The 26079-nt window shown below is 38.3% G+C and overlaps 1 protein-coding gene across 2 annotated transcripts; it reads right to left on the bottom strand.

Moving 5' to 3' along the window:
* PON2 (paraoxonase 2) lies at window positions 1-24910 on the bottom strand (the record flags this gene model as incomplete). 2 transcript variants are annotated; one of them, XM_084230163.1, is made up of 9 exons in its annotated part: window positions 1-159; window positions 784-912; window positions 1638-1719; window positions 4516-4716; window positions 6319-6409; window positions 6980-7145; window positions 11790-11845; window positions 17254-17324; window positions 24837-24910. In XM_084230163.1, 9 exons carry the CDS (start codon window positions 24908-24910, stop codon window positions 1-3), a joined length of 1029 nt encoding a protein of 342 aa, XP_084086289.1. The 2 variants fall into 2 exon arrangements, with proteins under 2 accessions (XP_084086289.1, XP_084086288.1); XM_084230162.1 differs by having other exon boundaries at window positions 6319-6445.
* Between the last annotated feature and the right edge of the window lie 1169 nt (window positions 24911-26079).

The following is a 26079-nucleotide window of genomic DNA, read 5'->3' on the forward strand; positions in this document are numbered from 1 at the left end:
TCAGAGTTCACAGTACAGGGCTCTGTGGTATAAAGTGCCTATGAGCAGTTTCCTATTAAATACTGAGGCCACAGAGCTTCCCTGGAGAACAGATCCGTTGTTGACATAAACTGTAGTCACTGTAGGCTTCTCAGATAGAATATTCTGGATGCGGAGAACCTATTCAGAAGATACAAAAGGTTAATATGGAACCACCATACATCACGTCACTAAATGGCCAATAATCCCTGTCTTCCACAATGCCACAATGATTAAGAGAACATGCTGCTGAAAATACCAGTTACCAATCTTTATAATGTTTAAATTAATGTGCTTTCTTCAATCTTCAAAGAAACTACTTTCTTAAACCATCTAGTTACTGCAAGCCAACACAGGATTTAGTATTATTATAGTAATTGAACATTAATAGAAATAGTTCCACACAAATGTGCCTACTTGCACACTACGTTAGCATGAGTAAGTCATGTCATGTGGTGAGCTGACAAAAAGCCAGGTATTTTAAAAAATTGCCAGTATACCACACAAGGAGGGCACGTGTCTTTATAAAATGCCTTTTGTCTAGTTTGCACCATAATTTAATACATCAAAGGATTACCTTTCTATAAGTAATTGAACAATGTCAAATTCTGCCAATTATTGACTTAGAGCTATACAAAACCGCTACATAAGTTTGTTGTGTTATTGGTTAAAAGGACTAAGGAAACCATCCCTAGGACAGTTCTCCATATTTTTAGTTCAAAAGGACTTGAATAATTAAGGTTGAAAGACTAAAAATATAAAAACCTCTGATGAGGGAGGATTGTTCGGGTCATAAATGAAGAGCTTCTGGCCATTAGGATGACAGCCTACCAAGATGTCCCCCGAGGAAAGATCAATAGATAAATTATCCACCAGTGTATCCAACTTGAGTACCTTCCAAATGAAAAAATGTCAATACTAAATGACATGAGAAACTTGATTAAAAAATTTAGAGCAAACCTTTCCCGCCTCTATACATACATCTCCCTGCTTCCACTCCTTTCACACCAGTTTTGCTTAAAATCAATTTAATAAACTGGTTTAAAGCCACTTTTAATCTTCCCTAAAATTAAGGAAGTTAGGGTGATAATCATTCTTTCCAAAAAATGGATTCCTTTTCCCTTAAAAGATGCACAATGATCAGTTAGCTCAAGGAACTCATTCAAAGCAAAATAGGAAATTCTTAATCAATCTAAAATATGTGTTGTCAAGCAGGAAGAAAATAATAATGGTGTGGAACCCAATTTCTACCTTCATTTATTATTGAAAGAGCTGACAACGTGCATAAATCTTCATTTCAGAATTCATCTAATAGTCTTTTCAATTGTGAAAATTCTTATTGGAATTCATCGGGTGCCATCAGTACTTCATGGAATGGGCTCTAAATCTGATGCAAATATCACTCCCATCCACTATCTCATGTCATCATAGACTCGTGACTGCAGGGAATAGGAGACTTCGCCAGTTATAGAGAGGTAATATTTAAAAACCCAAACAGCAACACTGGCATCCACCACGTTCTGTTCTAAATAAGTAATTGTTGTAATACTGTAGAATTACATAGTTTCAATTATAATAAATTAATATCTATTTTACATAGATGCAAATAAATATTTTACCTTCAGTTGAGTTAAATTCATACTAGGGTGTTTTTCCAAAACGTGAATTTCATGAGCAAGTATATCAGCAACATAGATGTACCTTTGCAGAAAGGACATACTGGTTAGAAATTCATGCCAATACAAAGCTTCATTAACACAGTATGGAAGAATAAGTCTTAATAACCTGCCAAGAAGTTAATCAATGATGGGCCCACAAGGAAAGCTTGAGAAAGGTCAATTTTTATTTAAAAAGTAAGCTTTAAAAATCAATTTAGTGTTGCTACAAGAATCACAGAATTGTGATTCTTTTGAAAGGTTAGTAAGGAAAAATAACATAGGACAAAAATTTGAATATAAAGTCTGTGGTATCTACCAATAAAAAGATAATAAAACAAAAGTGTGGCTTCATAAAAATTTCACAATATAATTGTGTCTTCATTTAAATTTCATAATATAATTTGATATTTCTAGGCATCATATACATGTATAAATATAGAATATTCAAAAATATTGAATATTAAAATATTCAATAAAATTTATTAACAATAAAATATTAACATGTCAAGAATTTTAAGAGATAAGTATTCAGAACAATCTGTCTACAGCCTAAAGGGGGTAAATTAATGGACTACTCAGGGTAATTTTACACATTGAATTGACTATTCCATAGCAACTGCCCTGTTGAGCAACCACCATATGTAAATCCATGAACTCAGTATTAGGCATTTAAAAACACGAAGAAGACACAGCCTATCTCTGAAAAGCTTATAGTGTACTTGATTTGTATACACCTAAGACATCATGATTATTACCAAAAGAAGTATTTTCTGTCTAGAAACCGAAGAAACATCTAACTCCTGCGAACACAGAAGGGCAATAAAGGGGTATCTGCAGTGGATAGAGAAATAGAGGCTAGAGTTGAGGACGAAAGAACAAAGACTTTTCAGGGAGAAGGAAACATACGAGCAAAGGCAGAGGAACAAGAATGAGAGAGGCAAAGATATAAAACAATAAAATGTATATCTAAAACATGGCAACAGGGGCCTCCCCGGTGGCGCAGCGGTTGAGCGCTGGGTTGCGAAGCTGCCCGCAGCCTCTGCAGCACCAGTTCGATCCCCGGCTGCTCCCAGGCCACAGGAGGAGGGTCCCACATGGCGCGCAGACCTCCCCTGCCAGCCGCTGCTCCCTTCAGCAGTGTACTTTGGTCCTTCTGCCTGCTCTGCTCCCTGCTCTGATTCTGATGAATTCTCTTACCCTCCCGCGATTCTGACTGTGCCCAGTGCTTGTATAAATAAATAAATAAATAAATGTCCTTAAAAATAAATAAATAAATAAATAAAACATGGCAACAGTACAAAAAGGAGGTTAGACTAGTCATTAGTCTGCCTTGATGAGCAATTGACTTCCACTGAAGTTTTAGATTTACCAAGTGGCAAAGTAACAAATAGTTTAGTTAAACTAATATTGAGCACTTGCTTTGCACCTGGCAGTTCTAAGCATGAGTCAGAAATGAAAACAGAACTCCCTGTTATAGCAACCCTTAACGTAAAGTGAAATAAAGTAAAATAGCAGTGCAAAACCTGAATGTGAACTGAAAATGAGTTGTAAGAAAGTCTAATATTTTGGGCCTCCCCTGGTGGCGCAGGCGGTTGAGCGCCACGCTGTGAAGCTGTCCGCAGCCTCTGCAGCACCAGTTTGATCCCGGCCGGCCAGCGAGGGTCCCACATGGTGGGGCAAAGCTCTCCTGTCTCGCCTGCTGCTCCCCTCAGCAGTGTATTTCATCAATCTGCCTGTTCTGTTCCCTGCTCTGACTCTAGTGAATCCTTTCACCCTCCAGCGCATTTAGCCTGTACCCCGGTTCTTGTATAAACAAACAAACAAACAAACAAACAAATAAATAAATAAGAATGTCTAATATTTTGAGAGGATGAGAACCTCAACAAGGAAGGGAGCAATGGAAAGAGGATGAGAGTGGGGAAGGAGGCGCAGGTAGAATCAACATAACTTGCTCACTGGGTGGAGGGAATGCGAGAAGCCAAAGTTGAATCAGTGCGCTAAGGTATGGAGGTAATGGGTATGGTTGGACATATAAAAACACGTTTTGGACAGCAATCTGGTAATATCTATGAAAGTTAACATGTAAAGGGACCATTCTTTGAGTAGGCTGGCTTTGAGGAGTTTGTTCCATGGAAACACCTTAAGGAATGTGCAAAGAGGAAGGGACCACATCTGGCCAGTGCCAGGCTGGCATCTGAAACCAGGTCTGTGAAGCTCCCAGAACTAAAGATTTAACCATTATGTTGTAATGCTCCCTCTGTTCTTTAAAAGAAATACTTGGATAAGTTTTAGTGGTCAGTAAGAAATACAAAACGGTTTTTCTACAGAAAAATACTCTACATATTTGTCAACAGAGAATTGATTAGTTCAGGGTCATCCTGATACTGGAATGATGTAATAATATACAGCCAATAAAACAATGATGTATTTAAGGGAAACACCTGTCTGAGGTAGATCCAATTCCATTTTATAAAATTAGATTCTAATTATAAAATTAGATTCTAAACTGATAAACAACAAAATTTAGATATTATATGTAAATATATTTACATATATCAACAGATATATAGTACATTATAATAAGTAAATATTACATATTGAATGGTATGTTGATAAATGTAATATGCAATATATATCATGTCAGGTATGTGTTGTGTATATATCCACATATATATAGTCATATATATATGTGGATATATTTTTTGATATTTGTAATATTGCAAATATAAAAAAAAATCAAGTAAGCTATTTGCACATTCAGGAAAAAAAAGCAAAGTGAGGAATTTGACTCAGCACCACTACTTAGGAGAAATGAAGATATTTCTAGAAGATGTCATACTTTTTATCAGGTGAAATATTGATCCCATTTGCTGAATCAAATCCTTCTGCTACCACTTTAACTTCATTTGGACTGTAGTAAACAACATTTGTCCAATGTAAGTTCAAGTATGTTTCCAAATACTTTAAGAAAGGATCAGAGAAATAGTGGTCATTGGTGGCATAGAAATGTGTCGGTCCAACAGCTACGATATCATTCACACTGAAAAAGAAAAATAACAGGTGAGAGGAAATAAAAGCCAGTTGGTCTCCATACTAGATATTGAAACCTGAAGGTTTACACTATATGCACTTTAAATATTTTTGGAGGTTTCCCAGGAAAATGCTCAGCTAAAATCACTTGGCTATCGTCATATGCAATCTACTTATAATACCATTTGTCAGAGTACAAATTTTTATGGGACTGTGTAATTTGAAGACAGGTCATTTAGCAATTAAGCCAGAATTATTTTAAAAGAAGCCAACAGGGTATGCTTTTTGACAGCAAGGAATGTAAGATTTAACAATATGTAAGGACAAAGCTGTCCATAGGGTAAAGCTGGAAAGAGCATTATTGGCCGGTTAGCTGGTTGGGCCATCAGTAACATTTCCTTTGCTTCCATTTATTCAGTGCTGGATTTTCCTGAATTCCTTTCCTTGTTATTAGTCATCCTAATGTTGACTGTTCAATTTCTACCTGACTCACAGAGTCGACCTGTCAAGAATGAACAGGTACTCAATAAACACTTGCGGAGAGATGGATGATGAAATTGCTGTAGTATAGTGCTTCAGGTGAGAGATTTATATGCTAAAAACAATTACATTTTTAAAACCAGTTAGGCCAAGGGTGTTATTAAATTTAAATTATCCTATGCAAAAATTTCTGAAAGAGCCACTTTTTCCTGTGTTAAATGAGAAACAGGCTATAGAGAAGATGGACCCCCTCTTTTTTAAAAGCCCCATAATGCAGAGGCTGACTGGACAGTATTTATGCTTCTATTATGAAGTGCATTTTTAAAAGAATGGTTGGAAGTTGCATGCTTAATCCCTAGATAGGGAAGTATAAATTAAAAGTATTCATCAAATTCAACTTAAACAGTAAGCTAATACAAGCCGAGCAGGTTACACATGATCCTCTTTTAGCCACATTATCAACCACCTGTCAACTGACTATATATGATCTTAAAGTTGTAGTGCCCCACTTGCAATCTGAATTTATCCAATTCTGTAGCTCCTAATATTAGCCCACCGCTACCACTAACCTGTGAAAGCTCTATGTATTAAGTCCCACACAAAGCATACAAACTCCATCTAGATTTTCTTCTTTGTCAGGACAGGTAGTATTTGGGTGATGAGTCATCTGAGATGCAGGGTGACAATGGAAAAAATAGTGAGGCTCTCTTCTATTCCCAAGATGATCCTGAAGACTATCTACCCTTTAGGCCAGCATATTTTACCATCTCTCAAGAGAATATCCACAGAAAACAGATTATTATAATGAGTGACACTATTTCCCTGCTCTACAAGTTCTTTCTCTCTCTCTCTCCCTCTCTCTCTCTCTCTCTCTCTCTCTCTCTGCCTTCACCTCCTATTACTCTCTTCTCCACTCATGTTATTTTCACCATATTGGCTTCCTTAATGTTCTGCAAGCAAATGGAGCACATGCTTAACTCAGGAATGGTATATACAATGTTTCCTCTTCTACGTGTGAATGAGTGTGTGTGTGTGTGTGTGTATTTTTGTTCTTCTAAGAGATAAGGGGAATACCATGGGGAATACTTAAATATGCCAGAGAGAATTAGAGAATCAACAAATAGGTAAGTACCTTGGAAGAAGTTCATGTTTGATTGTTTTCAGATGCAAAAGAGAATTTTCTTCTTCATCAAATTTAAAAATTTCCACTGTATTCTTGAATTCTGGGTGGTTTACAACAAAGAGATAAACTGTGTCATCTAAAAAATTGAAAGAACAGAGTTAATTTACAAGATGTAACCATAGGACCTCTGGGCAGACACTGACATTTAAATACCACGGGCAAGGAAAGGTTGAATGTATAACCTGTTAGACGACCTAACAGATCATTCTTCTTCTCGTCTTTCCCATCACTGTCTGCTGTTATTTCTGATCACTGGTCCCCTGACCTTTAGGAAAGAGTGTTTTTCCACTCCATATACAGAATTCATGAATAATCTGTTTACAGTTTAATTCTGAAATATGGCTCTTTTTCAATGTAATTATCATAGATATATGAAAAGGTTATGAAATCTAAACATTCTTTCAGGTGTGAATTGCTAGAGATTTTCAAATGTGCCATAATGCACGGCTAGATGAAGAATCAAATTTTCAATTTATTTGCATGACAAATACAGAAATAATTCATGAGTTAATTGTACTTTTCTTACTATAAATATGATCCAAATCTCTTTTCCACAGCCATTTGCAAACCATTATAAGTTTTTTAATATTGGTTGCTTCTTAGTTCTTACCGCTGTCTATGAAAGTGCTGATGCCATGTGGATTAAATGAAGCCAAATTAAACCCACGGCTGATTCTTAATTCAAGTGCCCTTGGGTTTTCTTCTTTTAGATCCATCATTAGTATTCCTCCAGGCTTATCTGGTGCAAAGCTGTGAAGTCCTGGACATTTTAGACCCTTTTTTAAAACAAAGAAAAAGTTAAATACATGAGCTTAATTGTTATTATGGACTAAAGTGGGAACTATAAATAAATTATGATAGAGGTGGTAGCATAAATCTACAAACACTGAAAAAACAGAGGAATCAATACAAAAATTAATCATTGGAAGCTGGGAAGCTAAAAGATTAACAATAACTGATTTTTTGAGTTGAGGCAGAAGACCAGGGCTTTAGTCTGTTCCAAGGATAACCAGAAAGCTGGTAGATTAGGATTTAGCAGCAGAGTTGAGGGTGGGGATAAGTGGAAGTCTAGATACTGACTGTTCACACCCAAGTCTGCACTTGCACTTGCTTCTACAAAGCCAGGTGTCTCGGTGAATGCAATCCAGTCAAGACACACCTTCTTTCTCATACCCTATATCCAATCCACCAGCAAATCCCTGACTTTTTTTTAAAGATTGATTTATTTTATGCATACAAGAACTGGGGTACAGGTCAGAGGTGTTTGGGGTGAGAGGATTCATCAGAGACAGAGTGGGGAAACAGAACAGGCAGATGTACTGAAATACACTGCTGAGGGGAGCCTGCTGTGCCATGTGGCCCTGCTGCTTCCTGGCTGGGGTTCGAACTCATGCTTCAGTGGTTGGGGACAACTTCACAGGTTGCGTCTTAACCCCTTGCACCACCAGGGAGGTCCAGCAAATCCCTGATTTTATTTGAAAAATACAACTCTTCATAAAGATGTGAACATTTTTCAACACTTCCTCCATTATGACTGTGGCTTTCCTATTCCTGTCCTTAAAGCCGGGCAGAAGTCTAACCTCACATTAGCATCCAAATTATGTGAGATTATGTCACACCTCTGAGAAAAAGTCTCATCTAATTCAGATTAAAAATGGAAATTCTTACTCCAGCCTAAAAGCTCTCTATTGACCTATCCTTCTCACCTCCTTTACCCTCCTAACCTCAACTCCCCATCTCTGCCTTCATCCCCTTAACTCTGATCATCTAGTCTTTTCTCTTTTAAATCTCTCGAAATCGTATTGTATTCAAATTTACTAATATTGGAAAAAAATTCTTCTCCACTCTCATTGTTTTGGCCATACTGGCTTCCTTAATGTTTTGCAAGCAAACCAAGTACATGCTTAGCTATGTACATTGTTCCCTCTGCTTAGGAACACTCTCTCCCAGAGGCTCCTTCCTTCGCTTTCTTTATACCTATGCCAAATGTCACTTACTGTCATTTCACATATATACATTTTACACACATATAAATAGCTGTATGATTCCAGCCTCACACAGTTGCCACTCTCCTTAATTTAATCTTTATTAAAGTGCAGTTACCATTTATACATATTCATGCTCTCCCCACTGAAACAGGACTTTCTCTCACTTGCTCACTGTTAGATCCCTGAGCCTGGATTAGTGCCTGGCATGTCATTTGTCCTTGTCCCACTGCCCTGAAGCCTGTTTACATATTGGCTTATTTGGGAAGGCATACCTGTTCTTGTGCCAATATGATACTTGTTATACTTACATTACTGTGGCTTTATTTACTTATATTAATATAGTATTAATGCAATCTGTATGTATGGAAATCTATATGGTAAGCCCCCATATCCCACACTTCATTGCCTTTCCTTTACAAAATGGTCTTAAATATTTCTGTTCACTTATTTTTCTGCATAAGTTTTGAAAATTAAGCTGATGTTCTGAATAGAACCCTATGCCTTTTGTTAATATTATTTTTACATTTTCTATTTGCATTGTCCTCATGCACGGGAAAGTCATGAAGTTTTATAGGTTCATTTTGAATCCAGTCATTGCACTGAGCACTTTTATTAGGTCTAATGGTCTGTTAGTTGGATCTGTTGCATTGTTTACAAAAAAAAGTAGTCACACTGTTCAAAAATAATGGCAGTTTTTTCTCTCCTTTATACCTCATATTTCCCTTTCCTGGTTTTTTTTTTTTTTTTTTGGATATTAAGAACTCTAGTAGATTACTGACAGTTACAGTGTTGTTGGGTAATTTCTTCCTCTAAACATTAATGGGTAGGCAGCTAATGTTTCCCCACTGAGATGATGTTTGCTGTAGGTTTCTGGGAAGTTTCCTTCTATTTCTACTTTTCTTGGAGATTTGACTCAAGAATGAGTGTTGAATTTTAATTAGTCCTTTTCAGCCCTTACTCTGATTATATAGTCTTTTCTCTTAAATCTCTCAAAATTGTATTTTATTCAAATTTACTAATATGGAAAAAAAAAAAGTTTCACTTTATGTACTCCTGGACATAGTAGAAAGACTCACCAGTTAAAAAAAAAAAAACTATTTAAAATTGCATAACTTCAAGACTGGCAGGCCTAATAAGTAGAATAAACTGGAATTATGATGTTTCTACATGCTACATGCCACTTTAGCATCAATAATCTCTCTTGTTTATCAATGTCCCATAAACAATAGCATGATTTCAATGTAAATGAAGCTTTACCAGTGATAGAATATTTAATAACTTTTTTTTTTCTGGGTTGGATTTTTATTATTTAACATTTTTCATGGCAATTATTAAACAATGTATAAAAACAAATGCCCTGGAGCCTCCCCTGGTGGCACAGCGGTTGAGCGCTGGGCTGCGAGGCTGCCTGCAACCTCTGCAGTGCCGGTTCCGGTTCCCGGTTCATTCCCCGGCTGCCGGCAAGGGTCCCACAAAAAAAAAAATAAATAAATAAATAAATAAAAAATAAAAACAAATGCCCTGGGGAACAATGGGTGAAGGCTGGAGGTGCAGGGGTGAAAATACTCACCGAAGGACAGAACAGGCAGATTTATTAAAATATACTGCTAAGAAACAACATACGAGACAGGGGAAGTCTGCTGCAATTTATAGTTATTTCAATACTCCCTGTCATTTCAATCTGTTTTTCATCCTTCTTCTTCTAAATCTTATTTCATTTTTATCTGAAAGTACACCTACCTAAATTTTATCATCTTCACTATTTTTACGTGTGCAGTTCAGTAGTGAAAGTATGTTCTCACTGTTAGGTAAGTCTTTTTTAAAATTCTCTGTCCTTCAGTTCCTTATTAAGTGTGATGTTAGTTTGGAGGTAACCCTCAAACTCAGAACTGTGGAACAGGATGGTTTACCTGGGATAATATGTTAGGGAAAAGAACAAAGAACTGCCTCCATGGATGAGTTACTCATTTATAAAGCCTGGAAAACAGTAGAGACAATGCCAAGTAAATTAAAAGTGGCAGTAGATTAGGAATGTTTCTAAATTTGCATCAAAACCACAAAAGGCATATAATCAAGGAAGAATAATAAAAATAAAGCAGAAGAAAACCTGTTGACGTGGCTATCAGATCACTGTGATTGTGCTAAGACCCTCAACTACAAAGGCTGTAGATTTATGCAGTAGGAGAGGTCACTCCTCCTAATTCGGATTTATTCTATAGGAAGAAACATCTTGAAATAGGTGAGTTCTGGATCACATGAATCTCTGAGGACACCTCCTTTAGGGGGGGAAAAAAAGCAACTGCCTTTTACTTTACTTAGGATTCTTACATTGCTAGATCTGAATAACTGACTCATAGTCCTAGTGTTTTTTTCCTAAGCCTACAAGACTTACTTGCAAGTTGGCTCTTCTAAACAAATCCAGAGTCCCACTAGAAATATCATTTTACTTATTCTGTGTAGGAAATTAAATAAAACTTTTCTTTAAAACTGTATTCTTAAAATTTACTACAAATGCAGTGTTTCTGCTAAGGACCATGGTACTTCTTTTTTCTCTCAGGGGTAACAACCCATTGCTCAGTTTAATTTTTATGTAAAAATCATCAGGAACCTGAGGAGTGTTTGAACCCTCATTCTCATCTAGGCCAAGTTCTCTCACTTTTTCTTACAAATTTAACAACTATTTTATTAGTGTTGCAACTTTCTTCTAAAGCATCTTCAAGTTTTTTACATCCCTCTGAAGTCTCAGAGCCTGAAAATAACAGATGCTGAGAGGCAACAGAATAAATTCAAAGTTGGCCACTTCCTCAAGAAAAACTAATCCTGTGTAGTAGTTACTAAGGACCGTACCTCCACCCAAGCCATAGAAGTAGAGTGGTCAGAGTCTTCATATGCCACTAAGATAGTTTGGGAGCGGCCAGCATTTTAAAGGTCTTTCTATTATATGCCCAGAAAGGTTATTATTTTTCAGTTTATAAGAAGGCAAAAGTGAAGAATATCAATAAACTCAGTTGATGATGTTCTACTGAAGATAATCAAGTCAGGGGAAAAAAAAAGAAAAAAGCATTGGCCTTGGTCTGGGAAATTAAGCATTAGAAAGAAAGGAGGTTGCTGTATTTAAAATGTGTAATGTAATGTCACATATCCACAATAATGCCCAAAAACCTCCTTTTTAATAACCAGTCTTTAAGACAAAGATAGCATTATTTTAGTGCAATGCAGTGGGGAGATGAACAAAAAATCAATTAGCAAGGACTTCTCATCTCTACATTTAGATAAGCTTGAGGAAATTCTCCAAGATCCTGTTTGACCTGCCTCTTTTTTTTCCCAGAACATTTTTTTGATAGTGAAAAAATATAAAAACAAGGCTTCTCAGGCCTCATCAAATACTCTTGTATATCTTCTACTGAGATCAGAGTGGAAGGAAATACTTACCACACTAAAGAAAGCCAAACCATTGGGAAGTATATCAATATCGTCAGATCCAGCTTCTGTAAGTTCAAGAAATAGATAAACATCATGTTCAAGTTGGGTTATTTCTTAGAGCATAACTAGGATTTTGTGTTCTCAGTATCTGTATTTTTAGGAATGGTTCCAATTCTTTTCCAAGGAACCACTCTCTCTAATAAATGTCAGTCTAATCCTCTTCCTACAGTACACTTCTGACTTTAAATGTTAGATATTTTATGTTTACTCCTATCAAAGTCAAGTAATCACCACATTTCTAACTATAATGCAGGAAAAGTTGACATCTGTACACCGTTATGATAAACATCCAGATGTCTGTACAAAAGTAATTGACATCAGGGGAATTATTACTTTCAGAATGAAGGACTCACAGTCATTTAACCATGCAAATATCCTTGTCCCCTTTCTGTGCTTTCAATCTGAAGCAAACAGACATTTCTCTCATTAATAGATAAAACACCTGGGATTCCATATTCCCTCCTTAAAAACAGTGCCTGCTTGTTTTCATAAGCAAAGAAAGCTTTCCATTTAATCTTTAAATTTAGACTTTAAATTACAGGAAAAACTAGCAAAAGAAAATTAATGAAAAATACCATGCATCTAAGCCAGTTGAAGCTTCTAACGCTTGTCTCTGAGCAGGCTACAATTACTATTGATTGTTTATTGATTGTCTGCAGTACACTCCACACAGCACAGCAAATAATTAGACATAAGACCTTCCCAGTGGTCTTACTGTGTAAATTCCGCAGACAGATAATAGACCGAAACACAAGAAGAGAGGAATAAAAATGGCTTAGATTAAGCCAAATCATGACACATTCTTTAAGTCCACAAATCCAATCTTCCCCTTGAAGGCCTCTCCAAAGGATTTCGCCAAGATTATTTCTAGGTTGTCAAAAACAAACAGCATCTATCTAGCCATTTTGGTTTTGATTCATGAGTTTGCATTTAGCCAGTTGTCGCCATGTTGCTGGCTCTCAAATAGTGGAAAAAAACAAAAGAAGATAAAAATGCCAAGAATTCACTTCATAAAGATAACCCAACTGTGTGTCAGAAACAATATATATGTCTATAATTTTAAACATGGCATGAGGGGGATTTCTTAACCAGGGGACTGTAGATCCTTAAGGAGCAACAAATGGTTTCAAAAAGTCTATAAACCCTCCAAAATTCTATGCAATGTAAAATGTCTTCTGCATGTACAGATGAGAATTCTTCTATGCAAAGGCTTCTTGGTACCTAGTAGATTCCCTAAAATAGTCATGTGATACTCCCCCTCCCCCACAAATGGTAAGAACCACTAGGCTCTAGTCCCATGGTATTCTCAGCTAGTAGTGAGCAGGATCAGGAAGATTTTATACCCCCCAAGAATCAGGAAGATTCTTGAAAGAAAAGAACAGTGTTCTTTCTAAAAGATATTTTCATTTAAAGCACAGTGTAACTTCTTTCTGTTTGATCCTATTGCCAAATTCCAATTAAAAACTGTCTTATCTCTAGTTTTCTTTAGAATGTTTTCCAGAGCCACTCCTCCATTGTCACTTCAATAGCCATTAATACCACAGGCTTTTAACATCTCATATAACTTCTTTAGTGGGATGTTGCAAGAGTAGTCAGAACTGGAGGAATTTTTTCACTGTAATTTTTCACTGTAATTTTTTCACTGTTATAGTAATACCACCACACATCCATTTAGTGTGTACCAAGTATCAGGCTCATTGCAAGTTCTTTACATACACTATTTCATATCATTGTCATAACCTTGAGTAGAAACATTATCTCTTACTTTATAGTTGAGAGTACAGAAACTTGGACAGGTTAAGCTAGTTGCTCAAGGTTACAAATGGAGAAGCTGGGACTCAAATCTTTTTGTTCTGATTTAAAAGTACATAGAAAAATACACCTAGCATTGAATGTATTTTCTCTATTCTAACCATCCCCTCTAAAGACACTTCACTTTGTAAATTCAATTACAGTCGTCAATTCAATATTTGTTCCCTCCCCTCCAGTTTTGGCTTCCATATTCCCTCTCACCAAGATCTTCACCAATTCATATTCTCTTCTTTAAAACCTATTTTAAAACCCCCTTTCTCTGGAAAGTCTTCTAGCTTAGCACATCTGATTTTAATCCCTTCTTATTCCTTTAGCAATTATCTGTGGCAGAGACAGCCAGCTGCTCCCTGGTGCCCATACTTCTCTCCTTCCTTTTCAACTATAGGTACATGGCAACATAGCTACAGACATTTCCTACCCTATCTTGCTGACAGATGGGGCCATTTGTCTAAATACAGGTCAATGGGATGTGAGAATACAAGATGAATGCTACTACTAGATAAAATAAAAATAATATCCATGTAATTTCTTTTCTACTCCTTTCTGCTGGGAAAAGGCAACACCTGGAGCTGTAGTTATCTTTCCCAAGATGAAAGTAAGATGTTGAAGATTGTTGTGGTGCTTCATCCACTGAATGATCAAGAGAGGGTAGTCATCTAATCACCTTAGAATATTTGCTTATCTTTGGACTAATACATAAGAGAAAACAAATTTTTCTCTTCTCTAAGGTACTGACCCTAACTTTACAACAGCAAATCAGCACTTGTCATGCCAATAGGGTACGTAACGTAGCCTACTACTTCCACGTTTTTGTTCACTAATCAGTTGTGTATGTTAATCACTCTGCAAGAAGACACTTTACTGGAAAGAGAACTTGTCAAAGTTACTTAATCTCTCTGAGCCTTTGGACCTTATTTATAATAAAAAGAAAGAAGACATATATGTCTATATGTCTCAAGAGAGTGCTTTTTCTGTTTTCCTTTTCATAGGTAGACTGTGAAATGCTTGATGAAAAGGGCTACAAATCTTAATGCTTTTTTAAAAATCTCCCGAGCACTAGTTTTTGTAAAAGGCCTTGCCAAGTGTATAAAACCATTATTTAATTTAAGAGAGACAATCCATTCAAAAGTTTGTTTCAGTTCATCAGGACTCTGAATGCCAGCATTTTCGAGGACATTTAGAACAGGTTTTAAACTTTTAAGCCTCAAATAGAATTAATTACTCTTGTCATTACAATTTTTATTATGTAGATGTGGATATTATGCCAAATCTTGAGTATGTAAAAGCTTAGTTTCTGTCTATAAGATAAATCAGAAAGGGATACAAAGCATGGAACTTATTTTCTGCCCCATTAAAGGCACATATCTTGTGATATGTGGTAGATAATTATTTATTAAAACAGACAGAGAGGAGATAGGATATCTGTAAAGCATGCAAGAGTTACGAAAAGTTCATTTCCAGTGACTGTAAAGGGAATGTAGTATTGCTGTGTGTGTGTGTGTGTGCACGCGCTCAGGTATGCATGTGCATGTGCTCATGTAAGGGGAGGGGAGGCTGGGGTTGGAAGGGAAAGAAGTGGTCTTACCTCTTGGAGGAATTAGCTGTCTTCAAGTGCATGTCTACTAGTGTTTCCATACTGGAAACTGTAAAAAGAGAACTTCTCTACCCTTGCCACCTTTCCTAAGGAATTGTTTTCACCAATATGGGAACGTATGTCCTTATAATCAAAGAGCACAGGACAAGCAACTATTGTTAAAAACATAAAACCACAAGTTATTATTATGCCTCACCACATAGCATTTAACAAATGTTCATATAGTATGTGTTAGCCACAGAGCAAAAGCAAAAAAGAAGCACAATTCTAATTAGATCTAAAAATGTATCCCAAATGTGCTTCTAATCATTCATCGTCTCCGCTCTGTTGCCTTCTGAAGTGCCTCAGAGGCATTAAACACTTCACAAGAGGGGCCATAGGTGACATAGTTCCTCATTCTTTCCAATGCCAGACAGCAGCTCACACACATCACAACATAAAGGTCACAAACACAGATAGACGCCTGTTCAGAATACAAATGTTGAGCTTGTTTTTCTCTAAGAAGCCCCCCATCCTAGGGAGCTGTAACAGCAATACACTTGGCAGTTTGTCCTGTAATAAGTCTGGCTATGCCCTATTGTCTATTCTGAGATTTGAATTCACAAAAGGTAGGCTGCACAGGCCAAGGGATGGTTAGCAACTTGACAATTACTAACCCAGCAGCTAAAGTAACCTTAGAGATCACTGACACAACCTTCCGACCTTGAACAGCACCCCATACAGATACCATCTGGCTTTTGCTTAGTGACCCATGCTGAAGAGACTCTTCGTGATTATAGTCAGAAGGCAGGATGCAGGGGCCTGAGAGTCTTGGCACTCCAGATCACTTTAGTTCTAGAAAGATCTGACATACATATGGTCAATCTAGTATTTGAGACAGTTGGTATCTTCCTACGTGTTTGGAAAAGTGAAACAAAGTAGAGAAGCTTCAGGAAAAAGAAATCAAGGAGTTTAAGGAGGTAGAACTGGGGAAAAGTACAGAAGTAGCAGTGGGGGAAACAGAGTGGTGAGTCACAGATCCAGAAAGAAACTTTAACTAGAAAAGGTTATTCTGAAAATAGTTCCATGAAAGTGAAGCCTTCTTGGGTGTGAGCCAAAGAAGTGACACACCTATTTTTGCTACAAGAGCATTGTTTGGAGTGAATATGTTTCTAAATATGTGGTAAGAGTTCTATTAGTTCTGCCAACTCAAGGGCAATTTATAAATGAGGATCAAAACTTTAAACACACATGGTAATGGAACAACAATCCCATTGTTACGGATTTATCGGACAGATCAGTACAAGAGTTACATGTACAGTGGGGCTCACTCATTTGTTTGTAGCTGGCAAAAAAAAATGCAATCACCCAGATGTTAATTGAGAGGAAACTGGTTAAGTCAATCATGGTACATGCAAATATTAAAAAGATTAAGGTAAATCTACATGTGTTGATGTGAAAGCTATTCACCCTGTGATAGAATAAAACAGGGCACAGGATATACTAAGACCCCATTTGTGGTATGTATGTATGTATATGCTTATATTTGTTTGCATTTGCACTGACAATATCTGGAAGAATAAAAAAGAAACTTTTTCTTTGGGTTATTTCTTTGAGGAGGGGAAATGGAAAGTTTGTGGAGAGATTTTTATTTTCCATTTTATAACTTACCTTTCTTCTGACAACTTCATTAGCTGACCACTAGGCCCAAGGAACAAAGACTACAATGGTCATAATGAAAAAGAATACAAACTTTACCAAAATAGTTCATAAGAGCCAGTAAGCAAGCAAAATATCAAACAGTAAACACAGGATTATATGAATAATAAATTGCAGTGAGAGTAAGAGAGATTAAGAAATACAGGAGATGCACGAGATAAAAAGAGAATGACCAAAGAGGCTTTCATTGACCTAATATGATTTATCTGCTGAAGAGCAGTAATTGCATGCCAAAGTACTGTTAATGAGCTTTTTAGCGGTGGTGGCCAAATAATGGAATGAGTACAACAAGCATTTTCTCATACTTACCGATTCCTTTAATCAGGTGGCAGTTTGGAAGGTCTACGGATTCTACTTCTCTGGAGGCTTTAAGTCGATTTCTGTTTTTTAAAAAAAAAATCTATCTGTTTATGTATTCCCTGCTTTGTAGCAGAAAGGGTTTAAATAGGCTTACAGAAATACATAAAGCACAGCATAAATCTCAAGCATGTAATAGAAAAGATAGAAAAATCAAAGCAGGAACATAAAATAGCACCAGAAATGAAGTTAAAACAAAAATGCATATCACAAAGTTCTATCCTTGGACATGGATCATATAAGAAAGCCAATAACTCAACAAATAAAACATCTTGGCATTCCTATACAAATAAAAACATGGCACCAAGTCACATATCTCCCAGCTCTGGTGTTAGGGGAAAAGCTCCAGATGTGGAGCCAGGAGCTCTGTCTTCCTTCCATGGGCCTGAAATGCTGAAAAACATTCATAGCCTCTACAAGATCCAACAGCTATTGAAAGGAGGTGAAGAGAAAATGATATTGTTTGGGGCCCGGTGCACAGGAGACACTCTGTAAACAGTTATTAAGAAATAAAAAACAGGAGAACGTCTCATCCCCATCACAAAATTGACTAGGGTGAAAGGGTTGGAGAGCACCAACTACTTTTTAGCAAAGCTACTTGCTGTTGTTTTGGTATAATCAAAGTGAAGGAATAATGAAAAAATGCTGAACTCTAACGAGCTATCTTCCCCTTTCCTTTCCACTCTAGTGTAAAGGCAGAACCATCAGTTCCCTACTCATTATTGGACTTTCACATTTCTATTAGCTAACCTCACTCCTTGTCTTACTTGCTACTTTCCATTGCAGAGGTGGGCAAGTCAAATATTTGCTTTCCAAGCCTCCTTTGTGTAAGGGATAATTAAGACCCAGATTTGGGATATTTTTGCTCCTGATAAAAAGGGCAACATAGGATCTTCCTGGTGGTGCAAGGCGTTAAGCACAGCACTGTGAAGCTATCCGCAGCCTCTGCAGTGTGGGTTCAATCCCCAGCCAGGGAGCTACCCACATGGCACAGCAAACCTCTCCTGTCTTGCCTGCTGCTCCCCTCAGCAGTGTACTTTGATCAGTCTGCCTGTTCTGTTCCCCGTTCTGTCTCTGGTGAGTCCTCTCACCACCCCTTCCCCCTGCACCTCTGGCCTGTTCCCCACTTCTTGTATACACAAATAAATAAATCTTTTTTTTAAAAAAAGGAGCAACATAGGAAGAGAGCTAACTGGTATCATTCCTCTCCTCTCCTTTGCAATTTGACCATACATGCTCAGAACAACAGTGACCATTCAGTATCATTAACACAATAAACTTGAGGAAATAAAGCCAATAGGGAAGGATCAAAGAACAAAAATTTAAGAACCTAGTTCCTTGATGTGATCACTGACTCAATGCATGACTCACGTACACAGTTTTTAATCATGTGAGAAAAACGAATCTCTATTTGCATAAGCTACCATTAATTTCATATATAACTTGCAGCTATTTTTTTTAAAGATTTATTTATTTATTTATACAAGCACTGGGTACAGTCAGAAGTGCAGAAGGGTGAGAGGATTCACCAGAGCCAGAGCGGGGAGCAGAACAAGGAAACACACTGCTGAGGGGAGCAGCGGGCGGCAGGAGAGGTCTCCTGCGCCATGTGGGACCCTCACCAGTGGCCAGGGATCGAACCAGCGTTGCAGAGGCTGAGGGCAGCGTCGCAACCCCAACCCAGCACTCAACTGTTGCGCCACCGGGGAGGCCCTAAAAGCATTCTTTACTATGAATAGATTAAAGAAGTTTGGGGACTGGGGCCTCCCAGGTAGTGCAGGGGGTTGAGCGCAGCGCCGTGAAGCTGTCCACAGCCTCCGCAGTGCCGGTTAGATTCCTGGCCAGCCAGGGAGCTACCCACATGGCACAGCAAACCTCTCCTGTCTCGCCTGCTGCTCCCCTCAGCAGTGCTTTCCGTCCATCTGCCTGTTCTGCTCCAGGCTCTGTCTCTCACCCTCCCATGGCTCTGGCCTGTACCCCAGCTGTTGTATAAATAGAAATAAATCTTTAAAAAAAAAAAAAAAAAACGAAGTTTGGGGACTATATGAAAGCTATGCAAATCTTTGGACTAATAGATCAACATGCTTAAATACATACCAAAAGAAAAGATAAAAGGTACAAACACAATGTCTATGCCATGTCTATGAATGTTCTAGATCAGAGATGACATGGCTGAGTCACTCTGCTATCATGCAGACATCACTGAACAATCATACATAGCACTTTCCCTTTAACAGAAAGCCAGCCTCAGATACTGTTCCAGGCAGCCACTATCTGTTAATTAAAATGGATACTCAAAAGAAAAGCTATTTGCCTTCCTTGTTCAAGGTTCCTTTTGTCTGTCTCACTTACCTGTACTTTTCCATTAAAATATGGTTATTTTCCTTTTAATTACTAGTGTATATTAAGTATGACACAGGAAAGAGAATACACCACCTTCTTTCAACTAGCCTGTAATCACATATGCTATAGGGTTCTTAACCTGGGGCTCGGTGACCTTAAGGAATCCATGGGTAAAATTCAGGAATCCATGAACTTGGATTAAAACCTCCAATTGAAGTTGAGCATTTCCACTGATAATGAATGTGAGCAACAAACCACGGAAAATGCTACTAGCACAGACTTCCTGTTACTACTCGAGACTGTTACAGCAATTACACTGTTAGATCACACTGCAGTTGTTGTGGATGTCTCAAAATACTAGTTACACTCAGTGCTACTTGAAAATACCTACTGTTGCTTAACTACTTCTAGATCTATTTAAGGCTTTAATGTTACTTTATCATACATTAGATTTTTAAAAGTTTTCTTTTTAAAGATTGATTTATTTATACAAGAACCGGGGTACAGGCCAGAGGTGCGGGAGGGTGAGAGGATTCACCAGAGACAGAGCGGGGAACAGAACAGGCAGACTGTCGAAATACACTGTTGGTGAGATACTGACTGTCTCACTCGGGTGACACAGGGGAGGTCTGCTGTGCCATGTGGGACGCTTGCCTGCCTACAGGCCGGGATCAAACCACCACTGCAAAGGCTGTGAACAGCTTCACAGTGCAGCGCTCAACTGCCTGCGCCACCAGGGGAGGCCCCAGATTTGTAAAAGTTTGATAATAGTATTTAATCATTCGAATTAGTATTAACTGCTATTTGTTTGGTAATTTTATGTATTTTATTTTATATCTTTAAAAACAGAATACTGAGACAGACATTCAAGGCTTCACCAGACTGCCAAAGAATCTACTGCAAAAAATCTAAGAACCCCTGCTTGAATGTCATCATCAGAGATAACTTTCACTGAGTATTTACTATGTGCCTGGCATTGTTTTGGCACTTTACACAAATGCACTCATTTCTCATAGATCCACTATAGCGCAAGTAATTTTATTATCCCCATCATATAAATTAAGACACTGAGGCACAGAAAAGTGAAATAGAAAGTCAAGGTCTAGGGTAAATAGTGAAGTTAGGAAATTAATTCATGCTATCTGGCCACAAAGCATGAAGCTTTAGCCAACAGTCATTACCATGATATCAATCTCTATTTCTTTAGCTCAGGAAACAGCATTACCCATCTAGAGTGAAATGAGACCAGGGCCAATAGCTACAATCTCACATCATCTGTGACAGCAGAAAGGTTTCACCAGGCTATGGTGCCAACATGCCTTCAGCATGTTACTGCCTCCACTACCAGGCATTGTTTTGCATCATATCTCATGCCTTTGCCTTTATGAACCATAGATGGAGCTTTATCGTTTACATACAGACTTAAATGTAGACAAAACAGGGCCTTATCCTATATATACAGGCCATGAAACCCCCTTGGAATTAACCCTTTGGGCCCTTGTAATGCTTGCACGCAAAGTAACTAAGAATTTATGCTTCGGCATGTAAAGCTGGGAAAATCTGCTCCAAAGGTAGAGAAAGTACAGGATTGCAGAAGAACTAAGGCAAACTAAACTGTATTTGGAATCAGAAGATCTGGGTTGAGTACAGGTTGAGCACTTATTATTTGCTGAAATAACTAGTTAACCCTAGTTTCATGTATCATGTAGAAAGGAAGATATATATGAAGACTGAATGAATGCATAAATGCAAAATGTTGTTTCTCTTCAAACTACAGTAAATGTTACATTTTGGCTTAACATAAAGAACTTCTGACACTTTGACTTGGTGGCCAGTACACAGAGTCACACAGTAAATGAAAATGTGGATTGGTAGTTTTGTTTTTTTTAAAAGAGCTGCCCCTTTAGAAGCTTACTGGACAGCTTTTTGGTGGAGCTGTCATAAAGTTGCTGGGTCAAAGCAAAAAGTTTAGATGCTTGTTTTGGGGTTCCTGCCCACATATAGGTCTCTGATACAATCAAGTTTCATGATTCATTCATAGGTGTGTACATTGAGACAGGGAGCAACTGCTCTGAAGATATTTGCATAGTTGACTGTCTCCTTTATTTCTCAAGAAGGGAGGGTGGAAAAGTTGTGTATGCTAGAAGACAATTACAGATCAGAGTAAACAGACAGACAATTCTGATTCCATTTATGCATCTGGGACACACTTATAGTAAAAAGTTCTTCATGGTTTATCTAAAATTCAAGTTGTGCATCCTGAAGGAGAAATTACTTGAGTGTCAAAGTATTATCTCTAAAAATAGAATAATAAAATAGCAGATACCAGATAAGATAAAAAAAAAAAAAGGGGGGGGGAGAAAGCAAAGAAAAGAAAAAAACCTTGATTTTTTAAAGATTTTTTTTCCTTTTTGGGGGAGTGGGAACCTGCTGCCTTTTGAAATAGGGCCTAAGAGTCTGAAAGGAGACATACTATCACCTGACTGCACCAATCTCTAAACAGCAGGCGAATGACATTCTGTGATCACAGGGTTGCCAGATAATATACAGGATCCCAGTTAAATTTGAATTTTAATTAGATAATGAATAATGTTTCAATATTGCATGGAATATGCTTATACTAAAAATTGATTCCTTGTTTATCTAAAATTCAAATTTAACTAGGTGTCCTGCATTTTACTTGCAAAATACAGCTATCTATCAACCCTCTCAACATTATCACATCAGCTGAGATGGGCTTCAACTATAGTTACCACCTATAAAGTCTTTGCTCAATAAAGTTTATTATCATCAGATCTTTATAAAGAAAAGTTGCATCAAATTATAAATGTATTATCAGGTGTATTCTGTGTCAATAAGTTTTATTTACTTTTTTTCTAGATTTAAAACTATGACATTTACAATTCGAAAGACGTAAATTTAAAACCTTCAGATTATAAGAGAAAAAAATGGTCTGTCAATTGAGAAAAATTTAATTTGTGGAAACACAGATGATTTGAACATTAGGGGAAACTTAATGAACCTGTGAATTTTAGTGGTCTTGCCTTTGAAACTGAGAGCTGGACAGCTCATACAAAAATCATCTAACTCAAGAATGCCCTGCCAAGTTGGATGGGCATTTATATAATATGAGAATTAGATCTGACATGTCCATTTTCTGCCAATAAACAATCCTCTCCCACCTCTAAACCTCCCACAACCCCACAACCCTCTGTTTCTCTCCCTTACGTCCCTTTGGTCCCTTTGTCAGCACCCAAGGCTACAGCTGCAGGACAATCAAGCAGGAAACTGTAGCATCACCTTTCATTTCCCTTTATCCCTGGGGTTCCAGAGTGTGGGCCATATATATATTTTTTTTAAGATTTATTTATTTATACAAGTACTGGGTACAGTCAGAAGCGCGGGAGGGTGAGAGAATTCACCAGAGCCAGAACAGGGAGCAGAACAGGCAGAAGGACCAAAGTACACTGCTGAGGGGAGCAGCAGGCGGCAGGAGAGGTTTGCGCGCCATGTGGGACCCTCCCCCGGCAGCCGGGGATCAAACGGGTGCTGCAGAGGCTGCAGGCAGCTTCGCAACCCAGTGCTCAACCCCTGCGCCACCGGGGAGGCCCATAGAGTGTGGGCCATATTATTCTCTCCAGACAACCTCAGTTCTACTCACTCTATCTTCTAGTACTTCTCAATCCTAATTGCATATTAAAATCATCAGGAGAAATTTTTTTAAAGAAAAAAATACCCATGTCTGAGCCCCACCCAGACCAGCAGATTTAGATTCTCTGGCGAGGGCAACCCACACATCAGTTCTCCAAGAAATCCTAATGTGCAGCCAGGGTTGAGAGATACTGCTCTACCTCAACCCATTCTTCTAGGTTCACCTCTACAGAGCTTAACTGGTTACACTTTACAGCATAACAATTGATTTTGCTTTATATGGTTAAACATTAGGTTCCTGTTTCTGAAAACGCACACTACCTCTATAATTCCCCTTCGCCTATCAAAGCAGGCCCTAATTTTTCAATTTACATTTAACCATCTCAAAAACTTCCCCCACCCTTAGTATTTTCATCCCTTAACTTTCTGCTCCCCTCAAATTTGGCTACTGCTAATCTCCAAACTTCCCCCACCATATATATATATATATATATATATATATATATATATATATATCCCCTTTGATCACACTGCACTCCCCATCTGAGATGATCACTTTCATCCCAGATGTGTTTTCTCCATCCTTCAAGGCCTGTGTCAAATGTCTTTCCCTCCTTCTCGAACTCCACATTTAGGGGATTAATCTTTCTCCTCAAGCCTTGAAGGGATTGGATTGTATTGTACTGAACATCCTAATTTATGTGCTTGTTTTATTCCTCTCCTCTCCTTGTAGTAGGGTAAATTTCTTATGGGTAAGCACTATGCCTTACTCTATGACAGGAGCCTTGGAAAGTCACCTTCTATAGTAGCTGCTCAACATTTCTGGCATCCTTTTGCATGAGGTTTATAAAATTTGAGTTCATAATTTAGAAACTATTCTGCCCACTGCCTTTTTTTCATTATAACTAAAATGTGAGAGGACTTGGCTGTACCATTTACTATTCCGCCTTTCAGGTTCCAGAGTAAAAAAGGAAGTGATGTAAGAATAGTGGTTGAGTATCTTTGATCTACCGCGCAAAAATGAGAGAACTGTAGTTTCTCAAACCATGCAGCGGAGGGAGGGATGGAGAATAATTCTGTAAAAGACACAGGTTGGTTTGGGCAACAAAAAGAAACAGCACCAGTGATCTGAAATAAATCCTTATAGTTAAAGTTTCAATGCATGAGTAATAGTTTTGTATTCAAGTTAAACCACTAGGGTCTTCCTTGATAAGTTGCCAAAGCGCTTGTTCCTCAACCTAGATAGCAAAGAGCTTTGTAAACTGCCAAGGCTCATAGGCTCTCTACAAAGTCTCGCGATTCAGCTCAAACTGTGTTGGCGTTTTGCTAGAAGCTGGGGATGGGGATAAAAGTCCTCAACCAGATGGCACACAGTCCAGGCGCTTTACGAATCCCTCCGTGGCCTGTGCGCGCTCCCGCAGCCTGCGGCCCCCGGAGCCCGAGGGCTCACGCCAGGGAGGCGCGCAGAAATGGGCGTCCCTGGAGCCGGGCGCCGGGCCAGGTTGCGCGCCAATGTCTCAGTGCGAGAGGGCCCCACCTACCTGAGCGCCAGAAGCCTCTCGCCCAGGAGCGCCAGCGCAATCCCCAGCAAACTCAGTGTCACCAGCCGTCCCATGATGCGCCAGCCAGAGCTGCCTCGCTCGGGCCTAGCCGGGAAGGGCTGTGGGCGGCGCCCGCTGCCAGGATCGGACTCTCAGGGGCCGCGCTCCGCCCCGTCCGGGGCCTAGGCCGGTTCGTGCCCTGGGCCGCGGCGGCTCCGCCCTTGGCCCAAGGCCTGCCTTTGTCATCACAAACCTGCTTCCGAGACACCTTCTCCAGGCCCGGAACAGTTCCCACACCCCAGTTTAGGCTAAGGCCTTGAAACTTTGAATCTCTTCCCCTCCTTTTCCAAACAACTCCACAAAGAGCCTTAAGCAGGCGGGTCTGCATACCTTTCATTTCCCTAGTCTTCAAAGACATTCCTTACTGTCTCTTGGATAAGAAACTTCTGGAGTGAAGTTTTAAAGATTCTTTTTTATTACAGGAAGAGATACTGGGTCATGTAAATAATTCCATGTTGGAACCACTAGTTTTTATAACAGGATGTAGCTAGGAGGAAAGAGTCTAGTAATGCTTCATACAGTAATTCTATTTCTGGCAATGTTTCACTAAAGACCAAAGATTTGGACTTTTTAATCTAAAGTCAGTTTATCTAAACTCAGTTTAGGTTACTTTTTAATTTAAACTCAGTTTGTGTGAGTATGAGTAGTTTGCGCTGCTGCTGTTGTTTTATTTTTAAAATCACAAGGTGGATTTTAAAAGAAATATAAAAGGGAAATTTATTCATTAAGATTGAGTCGGTTGTGAGTATGCTTGAAATTAACTAATAGTTTCAAGTGTTTAATTGCCATCCTAAATGTTCTAGACAGAAATGGTCAAAATTGCTGATTTTCAGCAAACATCCGCTTTATAAACATTCTAAATAAAAGCAGATGCTGTTTCTCATCTGCACCCCCAGACCAGAGGTGGGGGGGAAGCCCCTCTGCTTCTGTGTGTGTATCACTAGTAGAAAGCTACTAGTTGTTCTTTGAAGTCCAGGAGGCTTAACTTTTTGTGTGTCTTGGACCTCTCTGTCAGTAAAATCAGCAGGTCAGAATAGTATTTATAAGTGTATACTATAAGATGCACAGGACTGAAAAGGAGACCAAGTTCATTCAAAGACAATTATCAAAATAGTCTTTTAAAATTTTATGCTATAGTAATAATGTAATGTATGCTGCATTAACACATTGCATAAAAACATCT

Source organism: Talpa europaea, assembly GCF_964194135.1.
Source record: "Talpa europaea genome assembly, chromosome: 3".
Classification (NCBI taxonomy): Eukaryota; Metazoa; Chordata; class Mammalia; order Eulipotyphla; family Talpidae; genus Talpa; species Talpa europaea.